The 21,058-nt window shown below is 41.3% G+C and overlaps 1 protein-coding gene across 1 annotated transcript in view; it reads right to left on the minus strand.

Moving 5' to 3' along the window:
* LOC147025300 (uncharacterized) overlaps positions 1-21,058 on the minus strand; it is a 91,740-nt gene that overhangs the window by 58,147 nt on the left and 12,535 nt on the right. The window contains exons 3-5 of the mRNA XM_085886157.1: positions 9,667-9,748; positions 9,262-9,418; positions 3,010-3,176 (exon numbers count right to left, since the gene is read on the minus strand). Of these exons, the coding sequence (XP_085742283.1) occupies positions 3,010-3,176; positions 9,262-9,418; positions 9,667-9,748 (406 nt within the window). The remainder of the gene's footprint in view (positions 1-3,009; positions 3,177-9,261; positions 9,419-9,666; positions 9,749-21,058) is intronic.

Consider the following 21,058-nt stretch of genomic DNA (forward strand, 5'->3'; position numbering starts at 1 on the left):
GGCTGAGATAGGAGAACCTGCTGGAAGGACAACAGTCTCTGCAACACTTCACAAATCCAGGCTTTATGGGAGAGTGGTCAGACGGAAGCCACTCCTGACAAAAAGGCACCTGACAGCATGCCTGGAGTTTGCAAAAAGGCACATGAAAGAGTCTGAGAGCGTGAGGCAAAAGATTCTGTGATCTTATGAGATGAAAATTGAACTCTTTCGCCTGAATGCAAGGTGCTACATCTGGCGGAAACTGAGCACAGCTCATCACCCATCTCACACCATCCCTACCGTGAAGCATGGTGGTGGCAGCATCATGCTATGGGGATGATTTTCAGCAACAAGGACTGGGAGACTTGTAAGGATATAGGGAACAATGAATGGAGCCAAATACAGGCAAATCCTTGAGGATAACCTGCTACAGAGTGCAAAAGACCTTCGACTGCAGCGAAGATTTACATTCCAACAGGATAATGACCCCAAGCACACAGCCAAAGCAACACTGGAATGGATTCAGAACAAGGACGTAAAAGTCCTTGAGTGGCCCAGATCAAAGCCTTGACTTGAATCCCATTGAGAATCTGTGGAAAGACTTGAAGATTGCTGTTCACCGACGCTCCCCATCCAACCTGACAGAGCTCGAGAAAATCTGTAAGGAAGAATGGGAGAAAATCCCCAAATCCAGATGGGCAAAGCTGATACACACATACCCAAGAAGACTCCAAGCTGTAATCGCTGCCAAAGGCGCTTCTACAATGTATTGATTGAGGGGGTTGAATACTTATTGACACAAGACATTTCAGATTTTCATTTTTAATTAATTTGTAAAAGATTCGAAAAAAATGTTTTCACTTTGTCATTATGAGGTATTTCTTGTGGATCAGTGACACATTTTAAAAATTTAATCCATTTTAAATTCAGGCTGGAACACAACAAAATGTGACAAAAGTCCAGGGGTGTGAATACTTTCTGAAGGCGCTGTATAAACCTTAACACAGCGTTTTTCCAAGGCGGAAAAAGAAAAATAAAACATGAGAATTTCTCCCGTTTTTTTGCGGATGAGTAAAAAGCAACATGGGCTAAGTGACTGTGAAAATGAGGCGGATACGTCTTATTCATGATACAATTAAGGTCTCTGAAGCGGCACTCAAAATAACTTCTCCAACCACTACTGGGACGCCGATACATTTAACTTGTGTTGGTGTGCCATGCACATTTATGTAGAGAATTTCCGTTGGCCCCACCTTCAGAATGCAGGTGGGAAGGGTGGGGGGGGGCGGTGGGGTACAGAGGTAAACAAATTAGCTACAACCTTTGCGTTATGACCCTCATTCCCTCTGTCAAGTTTGATTGACATTGGACAAGTAACGACCAAATGTATCGGCGACAGGCAGACACCAAATTACATGTTGTGAAAATGCATCAAGGACCCTGGGGTCCCAAAATAATACGGTCATCCTATCAGGCACCTTAAGGATAGATCTGATCTATCTACAACACTTTGTATTGGTTAGGACATCATGCTTCTGGTGTGGGACATCAGTCCTCCTCGAACGCTAACTCATTACTTCAACGACGGGTGAGAACAACGAAGGAAAAACTATGTTCCTTTGATATAATATTGTCAAAATGTTTTGTCTGTGAACTATAGTTGAGGAATCAGTTATTATGATGAATTATGTACCATGCATTTTACCACATGAAGTTTTTACACCGTGTACGTGAAGGAAAAAGTGGGGTTAAGCAATTGGTTCACTTTGTTTATCTGTCTGTCTGTCTGTCTGTCTGTCCACAAACACCAGTTTGTGATCGAGGAACAACTTAATTTCAATTGAATGTTATATTTTGAACACAAATCGGAACATGAATCGGAAAACGAACCTGTAGTTTCACAATACTTTTGCTCTGAATTTGATCCGATCGCACATGTGCAGAGGAGTGATAATGTATTCTACTCTCTCTGTGTGCCTGGTAGTCAAACAAAATTGAAAATCATTCCAAACAGGAAACGTACTTTTTTTTAGCAACGTCATAAAGGACACAAACAACAGGCACGAACAACTAATGTAACTTGTTAAATAAGGTGGTGTATGTTAAATAAGGTGGTGTTAATAAGGTGACGCTGCATCGACGGCGGTAAACTTCCCAATTTCTTTTTTCTACAACTTTCAAAATCATTATTTTATTTCAATTTAATTATAGATTTGAACATGGTAGAACACAAATCGCCTTCTTGGCACTTTCAAAAACTTCCCAGTTTATCAGAACGGTACTTGGTCAAAATATTTTGGCATTTTACATCATCTCGACAAATCAAAGTTGCTGCTCGCAGACCCTGACCATGCCCTTCTTTCTCAACACTGCATGGGGTAAGATTGCCAATGAACTTTTTTTGTTATCCTGCATATTATTGCAGACACAGTGTTTGGCATGTCCAGTGTTGGCTTAATGGCTCGGGTGGTGGGTTTGGGATCCTAGGATCCTGAATTCAAATCCCACTTGGCTGTTGAATTAATACCAGGTGTGGTTGACTCTGCTTGTCATCCTTCCAAGGTTGGCAAAATGAGTACCATCTTTATAGTATCTTGTGTTGGAATGGCGACCCATCCAGGTTTGTGCCCAATAGCCAAGGAGACTGCTTAGGCAGCACCAACGCTCTGCATAGAGTATGGTCCCAATGAAATGGAATGGTGTTTGGCAAAGTGCTTGTCTGCTCCAGTCATCCACTGCTGTGCCAATTTGTTTATATTTTTCGGGCGTTTACTGTATATGGATAAAATCAAATGATCAAATGAAGTTACACAACTGGGAATGCAATTATAAAAAACAATGAAAATCTTTCTTCCACAATGAATTAGTGTGTGGCATGCAGTTAACACCATGTTCAATATCCTGCATTGCTGTACCCTAAACACTGACTTTATGGCCTATTGATTAACTAATGTTTTGGGTCAAGTAGTACTTTGTTGCCAGTAGCATTAATACAACAGTATAAAACTCCATTTGTTGTAATGTTCATACCACTAGTACGGATGGGTTGGGAGAGAGTACTGGGTTGGCTTAGGCCCAATGCACTCGTTGAACGAACAAGGAAAAGATAAACTTTTCCAGGACGTAGGCCTCGTGCTGTGAACCTCAATCCTTTGATATCCTCGCCCACAGTGAGCCATGCACCCCCTAGCTGGTCACTGAAATGACAAAAACAAAACAGGATCATCAAATCATCATCATCATCATCATCTAACGAGTTTATTCAATTCCGCTGCAGGACTATTACTTCACTTCATGATGATGGGCTTTTTTAAAATATTCACCATGCTTGCCAACTATGGGTTGGCAATAGGGTAGTAATTTGTAATTGTATGGGGTACGGATGATAACTCGCATACCCCTTAAATTGACAGCTTGGGATCCTTCACGTCCACTAACTAATGCTAGTAGATGGGAAACTGAGCTTAACGCCTATACCGAAGGGATGGCACACTTTTTGGTGCATCACCCCACCTGTGAAGCACCAATCTGGGAGCTTATATGTCGGATTGGGAATCGAACAAAGACCAGGCAGCTCAGAGGCAAGTATACCACTCTTGTACCATCCTGTCAGACTACAATATAATAAGAAAGCATCTCAAAATGCAAAGCCTGTCTGCATCCACTCTGTACTCAAACTGAACTTAACAAAAACAACAGCTAAAAACAGGGAAAATTTATTAACCAGTGCTCTACATCTCATCATTCCAAAGGTTTGTTGAAATTTTTATGACAAATGCTAAAATGGGAGAAATGTTATGCCCGGCACGCGCGCGCACGCACGCACGCACGCACGCACGCACGCACGCACACGCACGCACGCACGCACGCACGCACGCACGCACGCACGCACGCACGCACGCACGCACGCACGCACACACACACACGCACGCACGCACACACACACACACACACACACACACACACACACACACACACACACACACACACACACACACGGCCAACGGTACATTGCACTGCAACAAAATCCAATCACTTCCAATAAAAGACTACTTCACACGACAACAACAACAATTAAAAAAAACTCATTGCCATAACTTTATGAAACAAAAAATAGCCACCACTGGAACATCAATAGCTAACATTGCAACAAAATTATAACCTGTTTCAAAAGAAAACAAATTGCTGCAAGACAACAAATCCAACGAGCTCAGTGCCACAACAATTCTCAAACAAAGCAAACTAACATTCTTCATGCAACACAACAGCTCATCGCAACAACATAACAAAACTTGTCGATGTCATTATTAAAAAATAAAGAAACTTTTTCACAATAAAACAAAAACACCATTTCATCAGAGGATAACTTTCAACAATGAAACAAACTAGATCAGCACTCGGTAGAGTGCATACTTCGACCAGGCTGAACAGATTACCTTTTGTATTCCACTGATAGGCCGGATCTGCATCCGGACCTTCAACAAAATCTAATCGGCTTGTTCTTGTCACCTACACAACTCATCCACCTAGTTTTACTTGTGCACAACTTTTTAAAATATCAGGCTAAGATATATCGTTTTTGGCCCTATCTCTCAATGGTGAAGAGTAACTTTAAAATTCTCAGATCCTGATCTTCACCAACATTTAATCAATTTTTCCTTGTCTCACACACAACCTGTCCATCAAGTTTTGTCCAAAATCAATCCCCACTTTTTGAGAAATCCTGCTCACAGACAAGCAAAAAAACAGACAAGCCGGTAGGCAGACATGGGTAGTCGACGACCCGATAGAACCTGACGCGATGGGCCCGTTCGATGGGGAATGACCTGAGGATTAAGCACAAGAAAATTCATGATTCTAGCTTCAAGGGTTAATGCTGCAGATTGTTTTTTTTGTTAAAATACCCCCACATTTAGAGGTTTTTCGGCCGTTGCCAGGCAATGGAGGGGTCCGTAGCAACAGTTCTTTCTCACACATAACTAGGACATACCATGAACCTACCATACCAGTTTCATGTATATCTGACACCTAGTCTCTGAGATATAACGAACTTCGTTTTTTTATTGTTTTCGACCAGGGTTCATTCAAAGTCTATCTTCTCCGACAGTTTTCATAGGATCCGGCTGGAAATTTTTGACAATATGGCTGAATGTACTGCCCACAGTCGCTCGTGGCCCGATTTTTGATTTTCGAAAAAATAATTTTTTTGTAATTTTTCAAAAGTTTCAAAGTCCCGTTGCTGGGCAACCAAAGGGGCGTTAGCAACCAGTACGTACGCGCACAACGAGGCCATAAACTGGTCCTACCACCCAAATTTCATCAAAATCGAACAACTGCAAGGGGGTCAAAACCCCCCGACAAACACACACACACGGACAGACCGACACCACGACCAACAAATAAGGGTAGATCATAGATTAAAAAAAAAAAAATTTTAATCGAAAATAAAAAAATTTTTCTACTGCATCGACTACCCAACAGACATGGGTAAAACAGGTCAGGTATAAATATATCAGTTTTATCATAAAAACAAAAGAAAATGGGTTGTTCTACATCAAAGTAAAACAAGACAGTTATACAAAATGACTTGAAGTTACAACAAAAACAACTGTCAAGTCAAGAAATAAAAAAATTAAAAAACCCAATTATTCACAGTTACATAAGGTTCACAGTTGATCTTGTACATATAGTATAGCAGGCAGGAAAGGGACAATAAATAGACATCAGCATAATTTAAACGACTGACAAGGACAACGCATGGAGGATTTGATCACGGGATCCCAAAATCATGAGCTGTGGGTTGAGGAATAAATATGAGCTAAACAGAGATATCCACTTTTACATAAAACAAAACAACTCCAAATTAAAAAAATAGGACCACTGGACCTGCAGCTTACATGGGCCCTGGCCTAAAGTTGAAACCCAAATTTGGTAGCATTCTGACTGATGGGTCTGGGGAAGAAGATTTTTGAAGGAATTTGTGGATTTTACCAATAATTTACAAAGTCCACCATTTTGGCACACTTTCAGTCACGTGATCGGCAGGACCTCCCCGATTTAACATTCTGACCCCAGCCTTATGTTGTAAACCAAATTTGGTAACATTCTGACTGGTTGGACTCGAGAAGAAGATTTTTGAAGGGATTTACGAGACCACCATTTTGACATACTGGATGTTCCAAAAAGACCTGGACAACTTTGTTCGTCAATATATTTAACAGCACAAATGATACTACGATACCCTTTGTTTTATATGATACAGAAACTCGTAACGTTTTTCTTTATTTTCAGGTCTGGTGGTTTAACTTAAAAGAAAATAGCAACTCCACAGGAGAAAGCTCAGTACGTCAAATGATTCATCAAGACGAGATCCGACATGCAAATTCAGCATAATTTCTGTTCGAGGTATGGAACGAATCCACCATCGTAGACTAGTATCAGAGAGTGGCACAAGATGTTTAAGGAGACTGGAAGTTGTCAGAAACAGAAAAGTTCTGGTCGACCAAGCACAAGTGCAACAGATGTTGAACGAGAGTGAATCATTTCAACAAAGTTCCGACTATCATCGACTACTATCAACTGTGAACTACTATCATCAGGTAGAGGGGAGAGAGTTAAAGGGTACATCTCATCACATGACTGCAATAGAGAGATTGAAGACCAAATGTCATTTTCATCATCCCCTTTAGTTTTTCATAATCACCATTTCGTTAAAATGATTTTGTGTCTCTCCATCTACGTAATGTTCTCCTATGATGCCTCTTCCCCTTATCCCATTGGAGGATAGGTAAGAATGAGGAACCTAGCCGTTGCTAGTTACCCTTGCCCGAGGAGAGGGTATTGCATTTGGGTGTTTGTTCGTTTGTTTCTTTGTTTGTCCGCCCAGAATTTTGGTGTTTTTCTCCGCAACTGCTTGTCGGATTGAGATGAAATTTCCACCATAGGAGCGACTACTCTTGTAGAATGTTGTAATTATAATTATGATGTCATAGGTCACCTGGTCTGGTAGCCATGTTGGAAAAAACGGAAAAACTTTGGACCTCTATCTCTGAAACCACACCAAGGAAAAAAAATTGAAACTTGGCAAATGGCAAACTTGAAACTTGGCAAATTGAAACTTGGCAAAAAAAATCTTCTCTAGAACGGCTGGACAGATCGAAGGGAAACTTCACATAAATGGTCCCCATGACTTGGGGGATACCAGGGTATTCAGGAATAATTGATTTCACATGGTATGGCAGCCATATTGGAATAAGCAAAAATCTTGTTTCAACCTGATCAGATGCATGGTCTAACAGCCAGAATTATTTGATTTTTTTGATCTGGGTTCTTTTTGATTTTTTTTTTCAATAAGGCTCACTTGGCTGTGCCTGGATGGGTTTGAGGGTAGAGGAGCAACATCTGAAACCCAAATCCTATCCAGATTACTCTTGATGACTTCGTCTTTGCTTTTTGCTTGTTTGGGTTCCTTCTGATGATTCCAATGCAAGACTACCTATTTGGTCTTCCATTTGATTTGAATAGAATATATTTTAATCCCATTCTAAATTCCAATGAATAATAATAAACATCATGGGTCAGGGTCAAGTGTCCATTCAAAGCGGGGGTTGCATCAAAGATTGACATCTTCGTACCCGGTCATCACTGCCAGCAGTTATAAAGACAGATGTCTAGTTATGTTATGTCTCTTATTAATTACATCACACACCAATACACAATCATGACACAAAACAAGTCCTGGAGAGGGTCTGCAATCTCTGGTTGCTCTTTTTATTGTCGGTATTATTTTTGATGTTAAATCTGGATCTTCCAAATTACACAACCATTATTACTTGTGAAATCGAATAATCGCAAATGTATTGGTTGGTCTGGTCTGTGACGCCGTCTGTCTGTATGTCTGTATGTCTGTATGTCTGTATGTCTGCATGTCAATCGTCTACAGGTCACAATTTTAAACCGATCTTCACGAAACTTGACAAAATGATAGAGTTGGTCATAAGCAGGAACCCTATTGATTTTGAGGTCAAAAGGTCAACATAGGCCAAAGGTCAACAACTTAGGTTCAGTTTATAAAATCCTCAATTTTCATCCAATTGACTTGAAATTTGAACAGGATTTTCATATCAGGTCATTGATTTCAACCAGCCATTATTTTTGAGGTCAACATAAGCCAAAATATGCTTGGTGGTTGGCTTAATGGTTTGGATGGTGGGCTTGGGATCCTTGGATCTAGAGTTCAAATCGCACTTGGCTGTTGAATTAATACTAGGTGGGGTTGACTCTACCTGTCATCCTTCCGAGGTCGGCAAAATGAGTGCCAGCATACTGTGTCGGAGTGGCAACCTGTCCAGGATTGTGCCCAGTAGCCAAGGAGACTGCTTAGGCAGCACCAACGCTCTGTATAGAGTATGTCCCAAATGGACGGATGGATGGATGAATGAATGGATAAGCCAAAATTTCAACATAGGCCAAAGGTTAACAACTACCGGTAATGCGAAATTGCTTGAATCCTCAATTGTCATCTGATTGAGTTGAAATTTGAAGAGGATTTGCATATCAGGACACTGAATTCAACAACCAAATAGTTTATGGTGAAATTTGTTTTCACGAATTTGCAAGTGTCGTGCTTTGTACGACGTCTTTCTTATTATCATTATTATTAATATTAGGATGATTATTATTATTTTTTATAGAAATAACTATACAAGGCAATGACTGCTGAAACAGTGCTTCTGTACCAGTTTCATGCCAAGGGAATGCCATTGCCTTCCCAGCAGTAATAGTCAGGGCAGGAATTTCGAGTTTGCCCAGGATGCTGGCAAGCAACAGTATACTGTTTATTAAAGACTCCATGGGACCTGAAACATCCAGCAGCAGAAAATGCTGGCAGAGGGGACCCTGATGTAACATTACTAGCAACGGACGGTACACTTATTTATGGGAATTACTGCATGTAAAACACTAGTGGTGACAGTTTATGGTTGGGCCAGCAATCAATTTCAGTCGAGATAGTTCAATGGAAAATAAGCCATCTCTGAGCTGGCCTGCTTGCTTACATTAATTTGATGAAACATCAAAGAAATTGTCACATGATAGTGAAAAATAAAACAATATAAAACTCAATGTCATGCAAAAAAACAGTGCTAACACCTACCATAAAACAAGTTGGGGTACTCCCAGTTCTCCAGGAATCAACTTGGTCTTCTATCTACAATTAAGCACTCTTTAAGACTTAAGCACTCTTCAATACACTTGAGGCATCAAATTCTGCTCTTTTCTCACCTGTAGGCCTCCACAACATATGATGTCACTGCTTTGTCCTCTGATGGTTTCCAGGTTAATGTTACAGACGAGCTTGTAACGGCAGTTACTATGGGGCGTCCTGGTGGTGCTGGCTGTTCTTTTCCCTCACCCAGAGCCGAAACGAACCCATTGTACTCTGCAAAGCAATCAGTAAATATATAAAAAGTCAGGAAAGTAAAATCGATGATGGAAGGGGGGTGGGATTGGGGGTAACGTTTCAAAAAATGAAAATAAGGTTTGTGAAAAAGTCAAATAAGTGGCAGAGAAACAATGATTATTTGTCGAAACCAATTATAACAAACCTCCAGTTCCACAGTTTTCTAACCTTCACATTATACCAGATAACAAACATGAAATCCAATTACAGAGCGTTCAAGATTGCACCTTTGACGTCAAGATGCACGTTTGTCGTCATTTGTCCACGGAAGTTCTTAGACAAACAGGTGTACCATCCTGAGTCTTCCACCTGCAGACAGGCATAAGAGCAAAGAAATGCCTCCCTAATACAATGCATAATAAAATCTGAAATATTGGGATTTAAATGATCGTTTTAAAATTGGTTATAAATACTCGCTAAGAAAGCAATGCAATGACGAAATATTTGGGATGAAGCTCAAAGTCGTGAAGCATCACATGAAGTCTTTTCCTCCCTGTTACCCTCACTGTTATATTATATTTTCTTTACAAGATCAAGGCTCATGGAAGAGCAAGGAGAGGAAGGGTTTGAATTGACCAAGGGGCATTCTTGCATAATAGTTCTTGCATAATTCTTGCATAATTCTAATAATGCATATCTTGCATAATATATCATAATCTTGCATAATTCTAATAAACATAATAGGCAAAGGTATGCACAAACAGTAAAAAAAAAAGGAGAGCAAAAGAGGGCAAGAGAGGAAGCAGCAACTTGTAATTAAAAGGGATAGGCTCGGCAGGGGTCAAAGGGTGTTAAAAAACTATTGTGGGTAAAAATGGAGGATGACATGAGATGGTGATGTCATGATATGGTGGTGGCTGAAGCACTGCAGGGAAGACCGAGGTGGAACAGCCTCAGACAGATGGTTCCATAGACGTTAGAAGTGAATAACAGAAGAGTTGAGGTGGGCAATTATCCTGGAATTTGCGAATTTAACCACAAGGGGCTACTGGAAGAAGGCATGCATTCTCGAGGTACTGAGGATGGTTGGAGAGCTGGAGGGGTGGTAAGGAACAGACAGGCCACTGACCTGTTCACAATGAGAAGGCAACGCACTTTGGGCTTTGATCTCATCATGGGAGATTCCAATAATGGAGAAAGCTAAACAGTACATGCCACAGCTTCCAGAAGAGACTGATGTGATGCGAGGTCACCAACCCACAAAGAAGAGCAGTACTGTACTCCATTTAGCTATGGAGAAAGGCCTTGTCGACCATGAGTAGTTTTGATTTTTCAAGGAATGACTTGGAACGATAGAGAGTGCTTGGTCTGCAGCTGACTTTGGAGGCCAGCTCTGCGATATGGTTGGCCCAAGAGTCATTGAGACTGAACTTTTTTCAAAGGCTCACCAAGGAAATATTTGGGTTCGTTTGATAAGCCTTCTGGAGCATGGATGATGGATGAGACTGAGATTTTTTTAGGATTGGAGGCCAGGTTTCAGGAATGACAAAGATGTAAAAGGAACTTTGATACAGTAGGAGGGAATTTGTCACACGTCATGTCTGTACTCAATCAATACCACATGACTGCAATCTGTCAATTTCAGTGGAGGAAAGGGGGGTGATATGGAGTGGAAATTGGTGAGAACAGTGGGCATGCAGATAAATATATATATATATATATATATATATATATATATATATATATATATATATATATATATATATATATATACATAGACTGGCACTTGATGTATTTGGCCACAAGTGCCAACTACCACTTAGACACATTGTATTACATCCACCAATCACAACCAGGAAGCACCATTGATGTCATTCAGCAGTCGGGGAATGCATTAATTTAAATTGTTAAATTCTGCTGACTTGGACAGTTGGCATCATGCCTGTCAACCCCAAAGGGAATCCAGCAGGTCATGTGAGGCAAAGTCAAAAGCTGTCACCAAGCAGATGAAAAGCAAAGCTACCGACCTGGTTTCACTCGAGCATTTGGATGGAACAGCGACATGTTGCCCTGATGAGCCCTAAGATGGGCTCATCAGGGCAACACATTGTTGTTCAAACGTCACATCAAAAACGCCATATCATATCAAACAGAGCCACTTATCCAGATCTCGGGCTTATTTAACCTCATCATCTTTGATGTTTAACTGATGTTGACCATGTATTCTTTGTCTGTTTGACAGAGTCACGGGACCAAAGCACCCACATTGAAGGTGACACTTTAGTGTAGGACTTTATGTCCATTGGAGATCAGGGGAATTCTCCTCACACTCAACATATGTGTATATATATATATATATATATATATATATATATATATATATATATATATATATATATATATATATATATATATATATATATATATATATATATATATCCATCATTGGGACCATACTCTGGACAGAGCATTATTGGAGCTGCCGAGGCGGTCTCCTGGGCTATTGGGCACAAGCCTGGATAGGTTTCCACTCCAACATAGGATACCAGCAAGCTCGTTCTCAATTTGCCGACCTTGGAAGGATGACAGGCTGTCAACCCCACCTCGTGTTAATTCAATGGCTAAAGTGGGAATTTTACTCTGTACCCTAGGATCCCAAGCCTAAATCCAAAGTCCATCACCCTAACCAATAAGCTAACACCATACATACAAGACATACATAGCCTGCAGAAAGTCTACACCCCCTTTCAAAATTTTCACCCATTGTTTCCTTTATACCCTGTAATTAAATTGCATTAAATCAAACTTTTTCCACCTTTATTTACACATCATAACCCATAACTTCCAAGTGAAATACAAATTCAAAAATTAATTTAAAATCCAAAACTAGAATATCTTGGTTCGATAAGTGTCCACCCCGCTGAGTTAATAATTGGTGAAAGTACCTTTAACAGCAATTACAGCTGTGGGTCTATACGGAAAGGTCTCTACCAACTTTGCCCACCTTGATTGGGCAATATTTGCCCATTCTTATGCACAAAACTGTTCAAGCTCAGTAAAGTTGCATGGGGAGCATTGATGGACAGCAATCTTGAAGTTATGCCACAGATTTTCGATTGGATTTAGGTCAGGGCTCTGACTGGGCCACTCGAGGACATTTATCTTTTTGCTCCTTAGCCACGCTGGTGGAGCTTTGGCTGTATGTTTCGGGTCGTTGTCATGCTGCAACGTGAATTTCCGTCCCAATTTCAGCTTTCTTGCAGAGGGCAGCAGGTTTTCCTCTCAGATTTTTCTGCATTTTGCTCCATCCATTTTCACTTTTATCCTGACAAATGCCCCAGTCCCTGTTGCTGAGAAACATCCCCATAACATGATGCTGCCACCACCATGTTTCACAGTAGGAATGGTGTTCTTTGGGTGATGTGCTGTGGTCAGTTTGCGCCAAACGTTACGTTTTGCATTACAGTTAAAAAGTTCCATCTTAGTTTCATCAGGCCACAAAAAGTTTTGCCACATGGCTTCAGAATCTCAAGAATAGTTTGTTGGGCCCACTCAAGGCGGGCTTTGTTGAGTAATGCCTTCCTTCTCACCACCCTACCGTACAGGCCAGACTTGTGGAGTGCTTGGGATATTGTTTACATGCACACAGTGACCAGTTTTGCCATAAAGGCATGTAGCTCTTTCAAAGTTGCTATTGGCTTCTTGGTGGCCTCTCTGATCAATCTCCTCCTTGCTTGGTCATCCCGTTTGGAGGGACGGCCTTATGTAGGCAGGGTCTTGGTGGTACCATCAGCCTTCCACTTTTTAATGATTGCCGTGACTGTGCTCCAAGGGATAATGAAGGCCTTTGAAATATTTTTATATCCATCCTGTGATCTGTGGCTATGTACAACTTTATCCTGGAGGTCTTTTGAAAGCTCCTTAGTGTTCATGCTGTGAAATTTGCTGTGAAATTCTTCACAGCTGGATTTTAATTTCCCGTTAACGTTTTAACCCCAGGTGTTGGTTTGGACTGACTGACTACGTCGACTCAGGCCTAAAGGGCATCAGGCACGATGACAGACTCTCCACTCCTCCCTCTCCCTCATCAGTGTGTTCAGTTAATCTACATTAGCCATGCCACTGTTGGTTTGGGGTGTTGTAGAACTACAACACCCTCAGTTGACAGCACTCTCACAACATCCGGAAAGTTTCCCAGAACACCGACTTTCACCATTGGTTATGGAGGGAGCAGCAAGAACCGCTCTTCCAACTTACGCTGTTTCTGCGTTGGCCACCGGCGGAGATGATGATGCTTCAATTGTGTGGGTTTTCCCACTCGTCCATCCCAGCTTCTCTCCAAAACTGTTGAGACAATATGCCAACAGATGAAGACAACGGCTCACTGTTTTTTTTATCATAAGATGAGCCAAGTCTTGTTCTTCTCTTTTTCGGTCATCTCTTCGAGCATGACCTAATAATATGGGTGTCGATGTCCTTCGATCCGTCCGTCCGTCCGTTCACAATGAAGTTGAAGCGGGAGATCTGATCATTCGTGATCCTGATAGAGGTCGATGAGACGTACACGATGGTATGACTTTCAAGGTCACCGAAGGTCAAGGTCAAGGTCACAAGGCCTTTGAAGTTGCGAAAATGACGATTTTCAAATTCTATCTCCTCCGCCATTTCTCAAGCGATCTTGAATTTGATTGTTGCATATTAATCTATGGGACAATATCTAAATTTGGTCAGGCCGGATTTTCGATATTCACTTTCGTTTTCGTGTCACGTGACTTCAAAGTTGGCAAAAAATGCGAAAATGACGATTTTCAAAATCTATCTCCTCCTACATTTCTTAAGTTATCTTGAATTTGATTGTGGCATATGAATCTATGGGACAATATCTAGATTTGGTCGGGCCGGATTTTATATTTATACATTTTTCCGCCGAAGGTGCAAAAGCTTCAAAACCCGAAATGTAAACGTCGGCATTTATTTTCAAAATATAATTTAGTGCACACGCGCCAAAATGCCGAGTCATCTTTAACCAAACTGCGCAGTTCGAGCTGCGCAGTAGTCTTCGGTCATAACTGAACATTGAGAACTTGTGTTATTATAGAGATGACCGTCACCCCCACACGGGGGTAATTTTTTTAGTTGTGATTGAGTTTAGCTTAAGCGTTGATTACTGCGATGTATTTAATGCTTTGAAGTCCAATTTTTGTCAGATTCCGTGTATTATTTTGACAATGTTCAAAAGGATGGTTACTTGTTATATTTTAACAAGAGTAAAAACTGGAAAAGATGCATTTTAAATGGCAGCTTTTCATTGATATCAAATCCTGTATACAGCGGATGTTTAAAATTGATTTGTTATGGATCTTCAAAAGTATTCACTTTTTGTTGACATTTAGTAATTTAACTAGTAAATAAATCCAACCATAATGTTGTACTTGATAATCATATTTTACATCGGCTCAAAATGTTTCCACAAATGTTCGTTTTTTCAGTGGTCTGTCTTCTACCGCCTCCTTTCTGGTCTTGCACCCTCTGGTCTTTCTGTGTTATGTAACTCCACCCCCAACCTTGGGTTTCTGCAGAGCACGCACAGTCTACCATCAGCCCCCTTCTGGTGAAACTCCCAAAATCCAGAATCACTGCTCACCTCCACTCATTTGTTCTTCTTTTTTCTGCCCATGGAACAAACTTACACATTCTGTCCAATCTCATTCTTCCCTCCAAGTCTTCAAGACAGCTGCTCACCACCATCTCAGATTGTCCCCAATCCAAAACCATGATCTTTTTACCCCCGTTAACTCCTGCCACCCCCAAGCTTACCTCCCTCCTTCCAAATTTCCAGTTTTCCCTTCTGAGAGTTTCCTTGTGTGTCAATCTTGTCCACTCTGCATCCTCCCCTACGCCTTTCCTCATTCCTTCCCACACCCATTGTTTGTCCAAGTCCCCCTGTATTTTGTCCTTCAACCCTGCTTTAGTGTTTCTCGACAGCCCCCCCCCCCCCATTTCCAGATTGTTCTTTTTGTTCCATTGTGTCCTGATCCATTCAGTACACTAGCTCTTCCATGAGCCTTGACCTTGTATAAAAAAATGCACTACCCAGTAGAGGAAACCCACAGGAACGGCTGATTTTATTCTGAAATAATCAGAATCACGACAATTTAACACAGGTGGAGGCCAATTAACTTGGTGTGTGATTTTGAAGGTGATTAGTTACACCTGAGTTAATTTACAATTGCTATTATAATGAGAGTCTACACTGATCCAACCAAGATATTCTAGCTTTGTATTTTAAATTAATTTTCTGGAATTTGTAGAATTTGTTTTTCACTTGGAAGTTGTTGGTTATGATGTGTAATTATAGGTGGAAAAAGTCTGATTTAATGCACTTTAATTCTCGGCTATAAAGCAACAAAAGGTGAAAATTTTGAAAGGGGGTGTCGACTTTCTATAGGCACTGTATACAGTATATGTATCGCAGAGTTCACACACTGCATTGTTGAGAGCTCCATGATTCTACTATGAAGATCGCGCTGTTCTCCGTAAATGCAAGAGCTCTGTGGATCCAAGGGGACAGGTTCCACCAGTCTCTAATCTGTCTCGTCAACGTCCTGCTGTGTCCGATGTTCCCGGTATGAATGTGATAACGTTACATAATTAAGTTCTGTCGAGATTCTGAAAGTACATATGGGGTAATATATTTTAACATTCATTTCAGACTGCTCCCTTGCTTTTCTCGCTGAAGAAAGCTGAATAAAGCAACCAAGAAGGCCTACACAAGGTAAGCGCTTTGCTGTTTCAAACCCTTCCCAGAGTTCCTCCACAGCAACAGCATAGACATGCACACTATCGAGGTTATCAAGCATGTACCATGTGCAATAGCAGTTAACATATAAATGAAAACAAGACCCAAAAGTGTCTCTCACCCACAACTGGAGGGAATAACCAATCAGCTCTCACCTAATCGATTTCCCCAGGTGGCTGGGATTACAAATAAATGGATTCCTCTCATGCTATTCTAGCCAAAGAAAACTGCATAAAGCAACCATGAAAAACTACACAAGATAAGCCCTTTGCTGTTGCAAACTCCACAAGAGTTACTCTCCAGCTACAAAACATTCACAAGAATACATGAGAATCCAAATTCCAAAGTAGTACATACTGAGAGGGTGTGTAGCATTGTGTTTCATACCAGGAAGAGAATTTAATTCTCAATTTTATAGACCAGTCTACCCCAGAGAGGGAACACCTCTTCCCAGTATTAGCTGCAGTATTGGCTGCAGAGAGGGAACGTCTCTTCACATTCATTTCTCTTTCCGGATTGCAGTACAATCCCATGAGGAAGGAGGGTGCTGTATCTCTGCTAAGCTCAGACTGAATAGGCAAAGCCTATGCAAAAGTTTAGCCAGAAGAGCGTTTTTAAAATCTAAATTCTTCCTGGTTACTCCTAAAAACTGTTTTGTGGACCACAGATGGGTTAATGTGTCACAAGAATTTCCTGTTGGTCAGGATGCATGCAGCAATAGCTGGTGTGGCACTTGCTTCCTGGTACCCACTACAGTAATGCGGTCTGATCTCGACTGAATGTCTTGTAGGATTTGATCCATTCACTCTGGGGAGGAAATTCTGCTTTTTGCTCACGTCATGGGGACCTACTCCGATTCAGGAGTGGTGCAATTGTATGGCCATGCATTCTGACCCTCTGGAGTAAGGATGTGTGTGTGTTTGATTGACCATGTACTTCAGCCTTCAGGATGAGGTGCGTGTGTATGCTCAGAGGACAATCTTGTTGGACTCTGTACTTTGGCCGTGGGGTCAAGGTGCACATCCCAAGCTGTTTAACTGTTTTGATTTTCTTAACCTTTTTGGAAAAAAAGGCCTCCCTCATAAAGAGAGGGCGAACAAGCCCAAAACATGTGATCGTGGATGTTCCCTCTCTGGGGTGGACTGGTCTATAAAATTGAGAATCAATTTCTCTTCCTGGTATTGGCTGCAATACAATTATACTGGGAAGTAGGGGACTGTCACTTTGATAAGCTCACGCCTATGAGGTGGAGTCTATGGAAATGTTTAGTCATAAGAGGCTTAAAAATTACTATCGTATAACTGCATGTACTGTATATATTTAGTGTTTTGGAAAAGTTCCCCGGGGGAGAGCATTCATGGACACATAGGATTCCCCAGAATGAGTTATTTCATTAGTTTATGTGGTAGGTAAACCTTTGCCCTTTGTCCTGGCGTTTGAGGGGGGAAATGCACTGAGGATAGTCTGTGTATCTCCGGCATGATCATTTATTTCTCGACCCACTTTTATTCTTCTCAACCCACCAATAATCTGCTTCACCAAACCACAATTCAACAACCCGTCCTTCTTCCCAATGGTCTTTCATTCAACCCCACAGTTAGTTTATTCTCGTGCTTCAGTCCGTCTGTATCCATCTCCCTCAATACTCGATCCACTTATTCTTTCATTATTCACCACCAACCATTTGTTCATCAACCAGACAATTAATCCTCCAGATTGGTTGAATTACTTTCCCACATTCTTCCTTCCCTGCACTCCTACATTCGTCAAGCAGGAAAATGCCTCTCAAACACACACATAGTACAAAAGAGTGTTTGTGCATGATGGAGGGAGCAGGGCACTCCTTCACTGCACTCACGTTGAGAGGGGTGAGGTGTGGGTGCTCGTGGCAATCAGACGTAATGAAGCGAGAATTATAACCCCATTGGACACGCACCAATGAGGAAGACTCTCAGGTGATGTTTGTTCCCGGTGTGGCTCTCATAAAAAGCCAGGACACTGCTCAGTTCATGGCTGTTGATGCACCAGCGATGGCTGTCGTTGATGCCCTGAGGGATGTTGTTGATGCACCAAGGGATCTCAGACTGATCAGTTGATTGATCTCAGACTGCTTGTTCGAGAAATTGTCTGCCCGAGTGCGTGTCGCGTGGGACCTGACTGCATTGGGATACGAGGCACAGGAGCGAGTCTTACCGGGGCAGGAGGTGAGCGGCCAATGAGCAAAGAACATGGTGAAGTCCCTGAGGTGTCACGCAACTCCATATACACTCACGGCATATGCTTCCGACACAACACTGCTTGACAGCGTGAGGTAAGAGAGGAATCATTCCCACATTCCTCTCTGTTTCTTTCTTTCTTCTTTCCTTCTAGTCTCCTTCTTTCCAGAATGATTGATGGTACCTTGTCTGTTGTCTAAGCAAGTCTGAATAAGAGGGAAATATGCAATAGGGGTCACAGACACCGCAAACGGAACACGCCACATGCCAGCAACAACGTTTATAAAACAACAACCACAATAAACAGATGCCATTGGCGATGCCAAAAAAATGGGTTTCCTGATCCAGTAGAACATATCAGGCCCATTAAATTTTTGAGATATCATGTTGTACTGTTTATCGTTTTTATCCCTCTCTCTCAATGGTGAAGAATTACTTGCACAAATTAAAATTATTTATCGTATCCGGATCTGGATTCGGATCTTCATCAAAATCGAATCAATTCTTTGTCATCACACACCCAATGTGTACACCAAGTTTTGTCCGAATCCGTTCGCAACTTTTTGAGATATCCTGCTCTTTTTATTTACTCGTGTTCTGGTGTTGTATGTATGGGAGTTCGTGAATGTGTGTTCGTTCTTTTTTTTTGGATTTCCGGGGCCAGAACTTGGCTGGGTTCACATCCAGGTTGGACATAGTGACGTGTGGGTTGGATGATTGGTGGAGTTTCTGTTGATTGTTGCACATGTGTGGGCGAAGTGTTGAGGATCAAGCATTGTTGTTTTTTTGCTCACCTTGTCCAGATGTTGCACACTTACTCACCCCCATCTGTATATAATGGAAGGAGAGAATGTATGTGTGCATCATCGACTCCTCTGAGAGGATTTGACCGAGGTAGCTGAAACTTTCAGTTGAAACAATATGAAGTCAATAATGTAGATGAAGAACAAGACCGACCCAAAGACACCGCCTTTGGGCACTTCAACACCCACAGAGAGAGGAAAGGAGAGGAGAGAGCTCCATTGAGAGTAATGTGTTGACTGTGTCTGTGGATTTCTTTGTGTACAACACCTTTAATCCTCTGTCAGTGTGTGAACCTGCCTCCAATCTGTTGCTCAATTACTCCATTAGTCAGGGATCCAGACCCATGATTTTAAGATGTACCGGCCACCACTTCCTATACTTTTCAGGCCTCGTTTTTTTTTTTAGTTTGGTGTCTCAGGATGAAGAATCAAGAGGCCTGCTCGGGCATCTCGATTGCGAGCACATCACAAATTGTATTTGAATATGGGTACCCACCAAAAAATGAGTGCGATTTTGGGTATCACTAATTTTTCAGAAAATGTTTCATAATTTCCTCAAATGTCAAGTTAGACAGTTAATTTCAACCCCGAGTAAGGACTTTGGCATGCTCTTTCATATGCTGAGGCCAAATGTGTCAAGTTTTGCCAATTATAGGTTGAAAAAAATGATTTTTCAGTCAAAATTGCCTGCAAAATTTGCTAAATCAGCAATAAATATTGTTTTCATTTGTCTTAAAATCAATTAAACAACTAATATTATTATTATGTTGTCAAAGGAACATAGTAGATGCAATAGGGGCCACTGGTCGTCATTATAATAATAATACCGAATATAAATACATGTACATGTGTTCATACACATACATATACATTATACATGTTATATACATGTAAATACAATGAACATTATTTTGCAGATAACGGTAAACCACACTTTTTTCTTGCTAGAATGGTGGTTTGGATGTGCACGCAACATGAGCAACAGGTTTCTAACACATATTTATTACAGATTATGATCGTTTAGACATTATTATATGTATATTAGGTTGTGTGTTGCATAGCAGTACTACACTCCACAGACACATACTTAGTACATCGTGTATCTACCTATTGATCCGGAAGATGGGACCCGCGATTACAAGTATACAGTTAGTTAAGATTGTGAATAAAATAATTAAGAACTAACACATCAATTGATTTAACATGCATATGCCTTCATGTGAATGAACATTTAAATTTTCTACTTGCAGGTGTGAACAATGGCTGAACCTGAACGCAAGAAAAAACGACAGTCCACTGACTTTGGTCGATGTGTGATCTGCCAGCAGTCCTCGGCTGAGACAGTACAGAAACCAACTGAGAAGGGATTCCAATCATTTTTATATGCAGTAACCCACCGACTCGATGATACGGCACTCAGATTGCAAGATGAAATCACTGCAGGCGAGGAGGATTTTTTGTCTAATGGTCCATTGTGTCATACGAAGTGCCGAAATGCCAACACAAACAAAAAAACGGTGGCACAGAAAATGAAGTCACATGTATCCAACACAAGTGAAGAAACCGACGGCGGCGCATTGTCCTCCGACATAGACGGCGCATTGTCCCATGATCCGAACAACATCATCTTCTTAAGTTCTCTGCGTGACAAGTACAGGGCCTGGTTGTCAGACAGTGGGGCCTCCCTGAGCTCTTCTCGATCATCATCTATCAAAAAGAGGATTGAGCACTACTACAGACAACATGGTTCACCCATCATGATCGTACCACAGAGAGGACAATCCTCTATAATCTGTTCATCATATATGTCAATAGGATATCTTCTTGCGAATGTCGCCAGTATGAAAGATGAAGTAAGTCC

The sequence above is a fragment of the Eptatretus burgeri genome, chromosome 6, assembly GCF_056783735.1.
Source record: "Eptatretus burgeri isolate ZD-2024b chromosome 6, Ebu_testis_v1, whole genome shotgun sequence".
In the NCBI taxonomy this organism is placed as follows: Eukaryota; Metazoa; Chordata; class Myxini; order Myxiniformes; family Myxinidae; genus Eptatretus; species Eptatretus burgeri.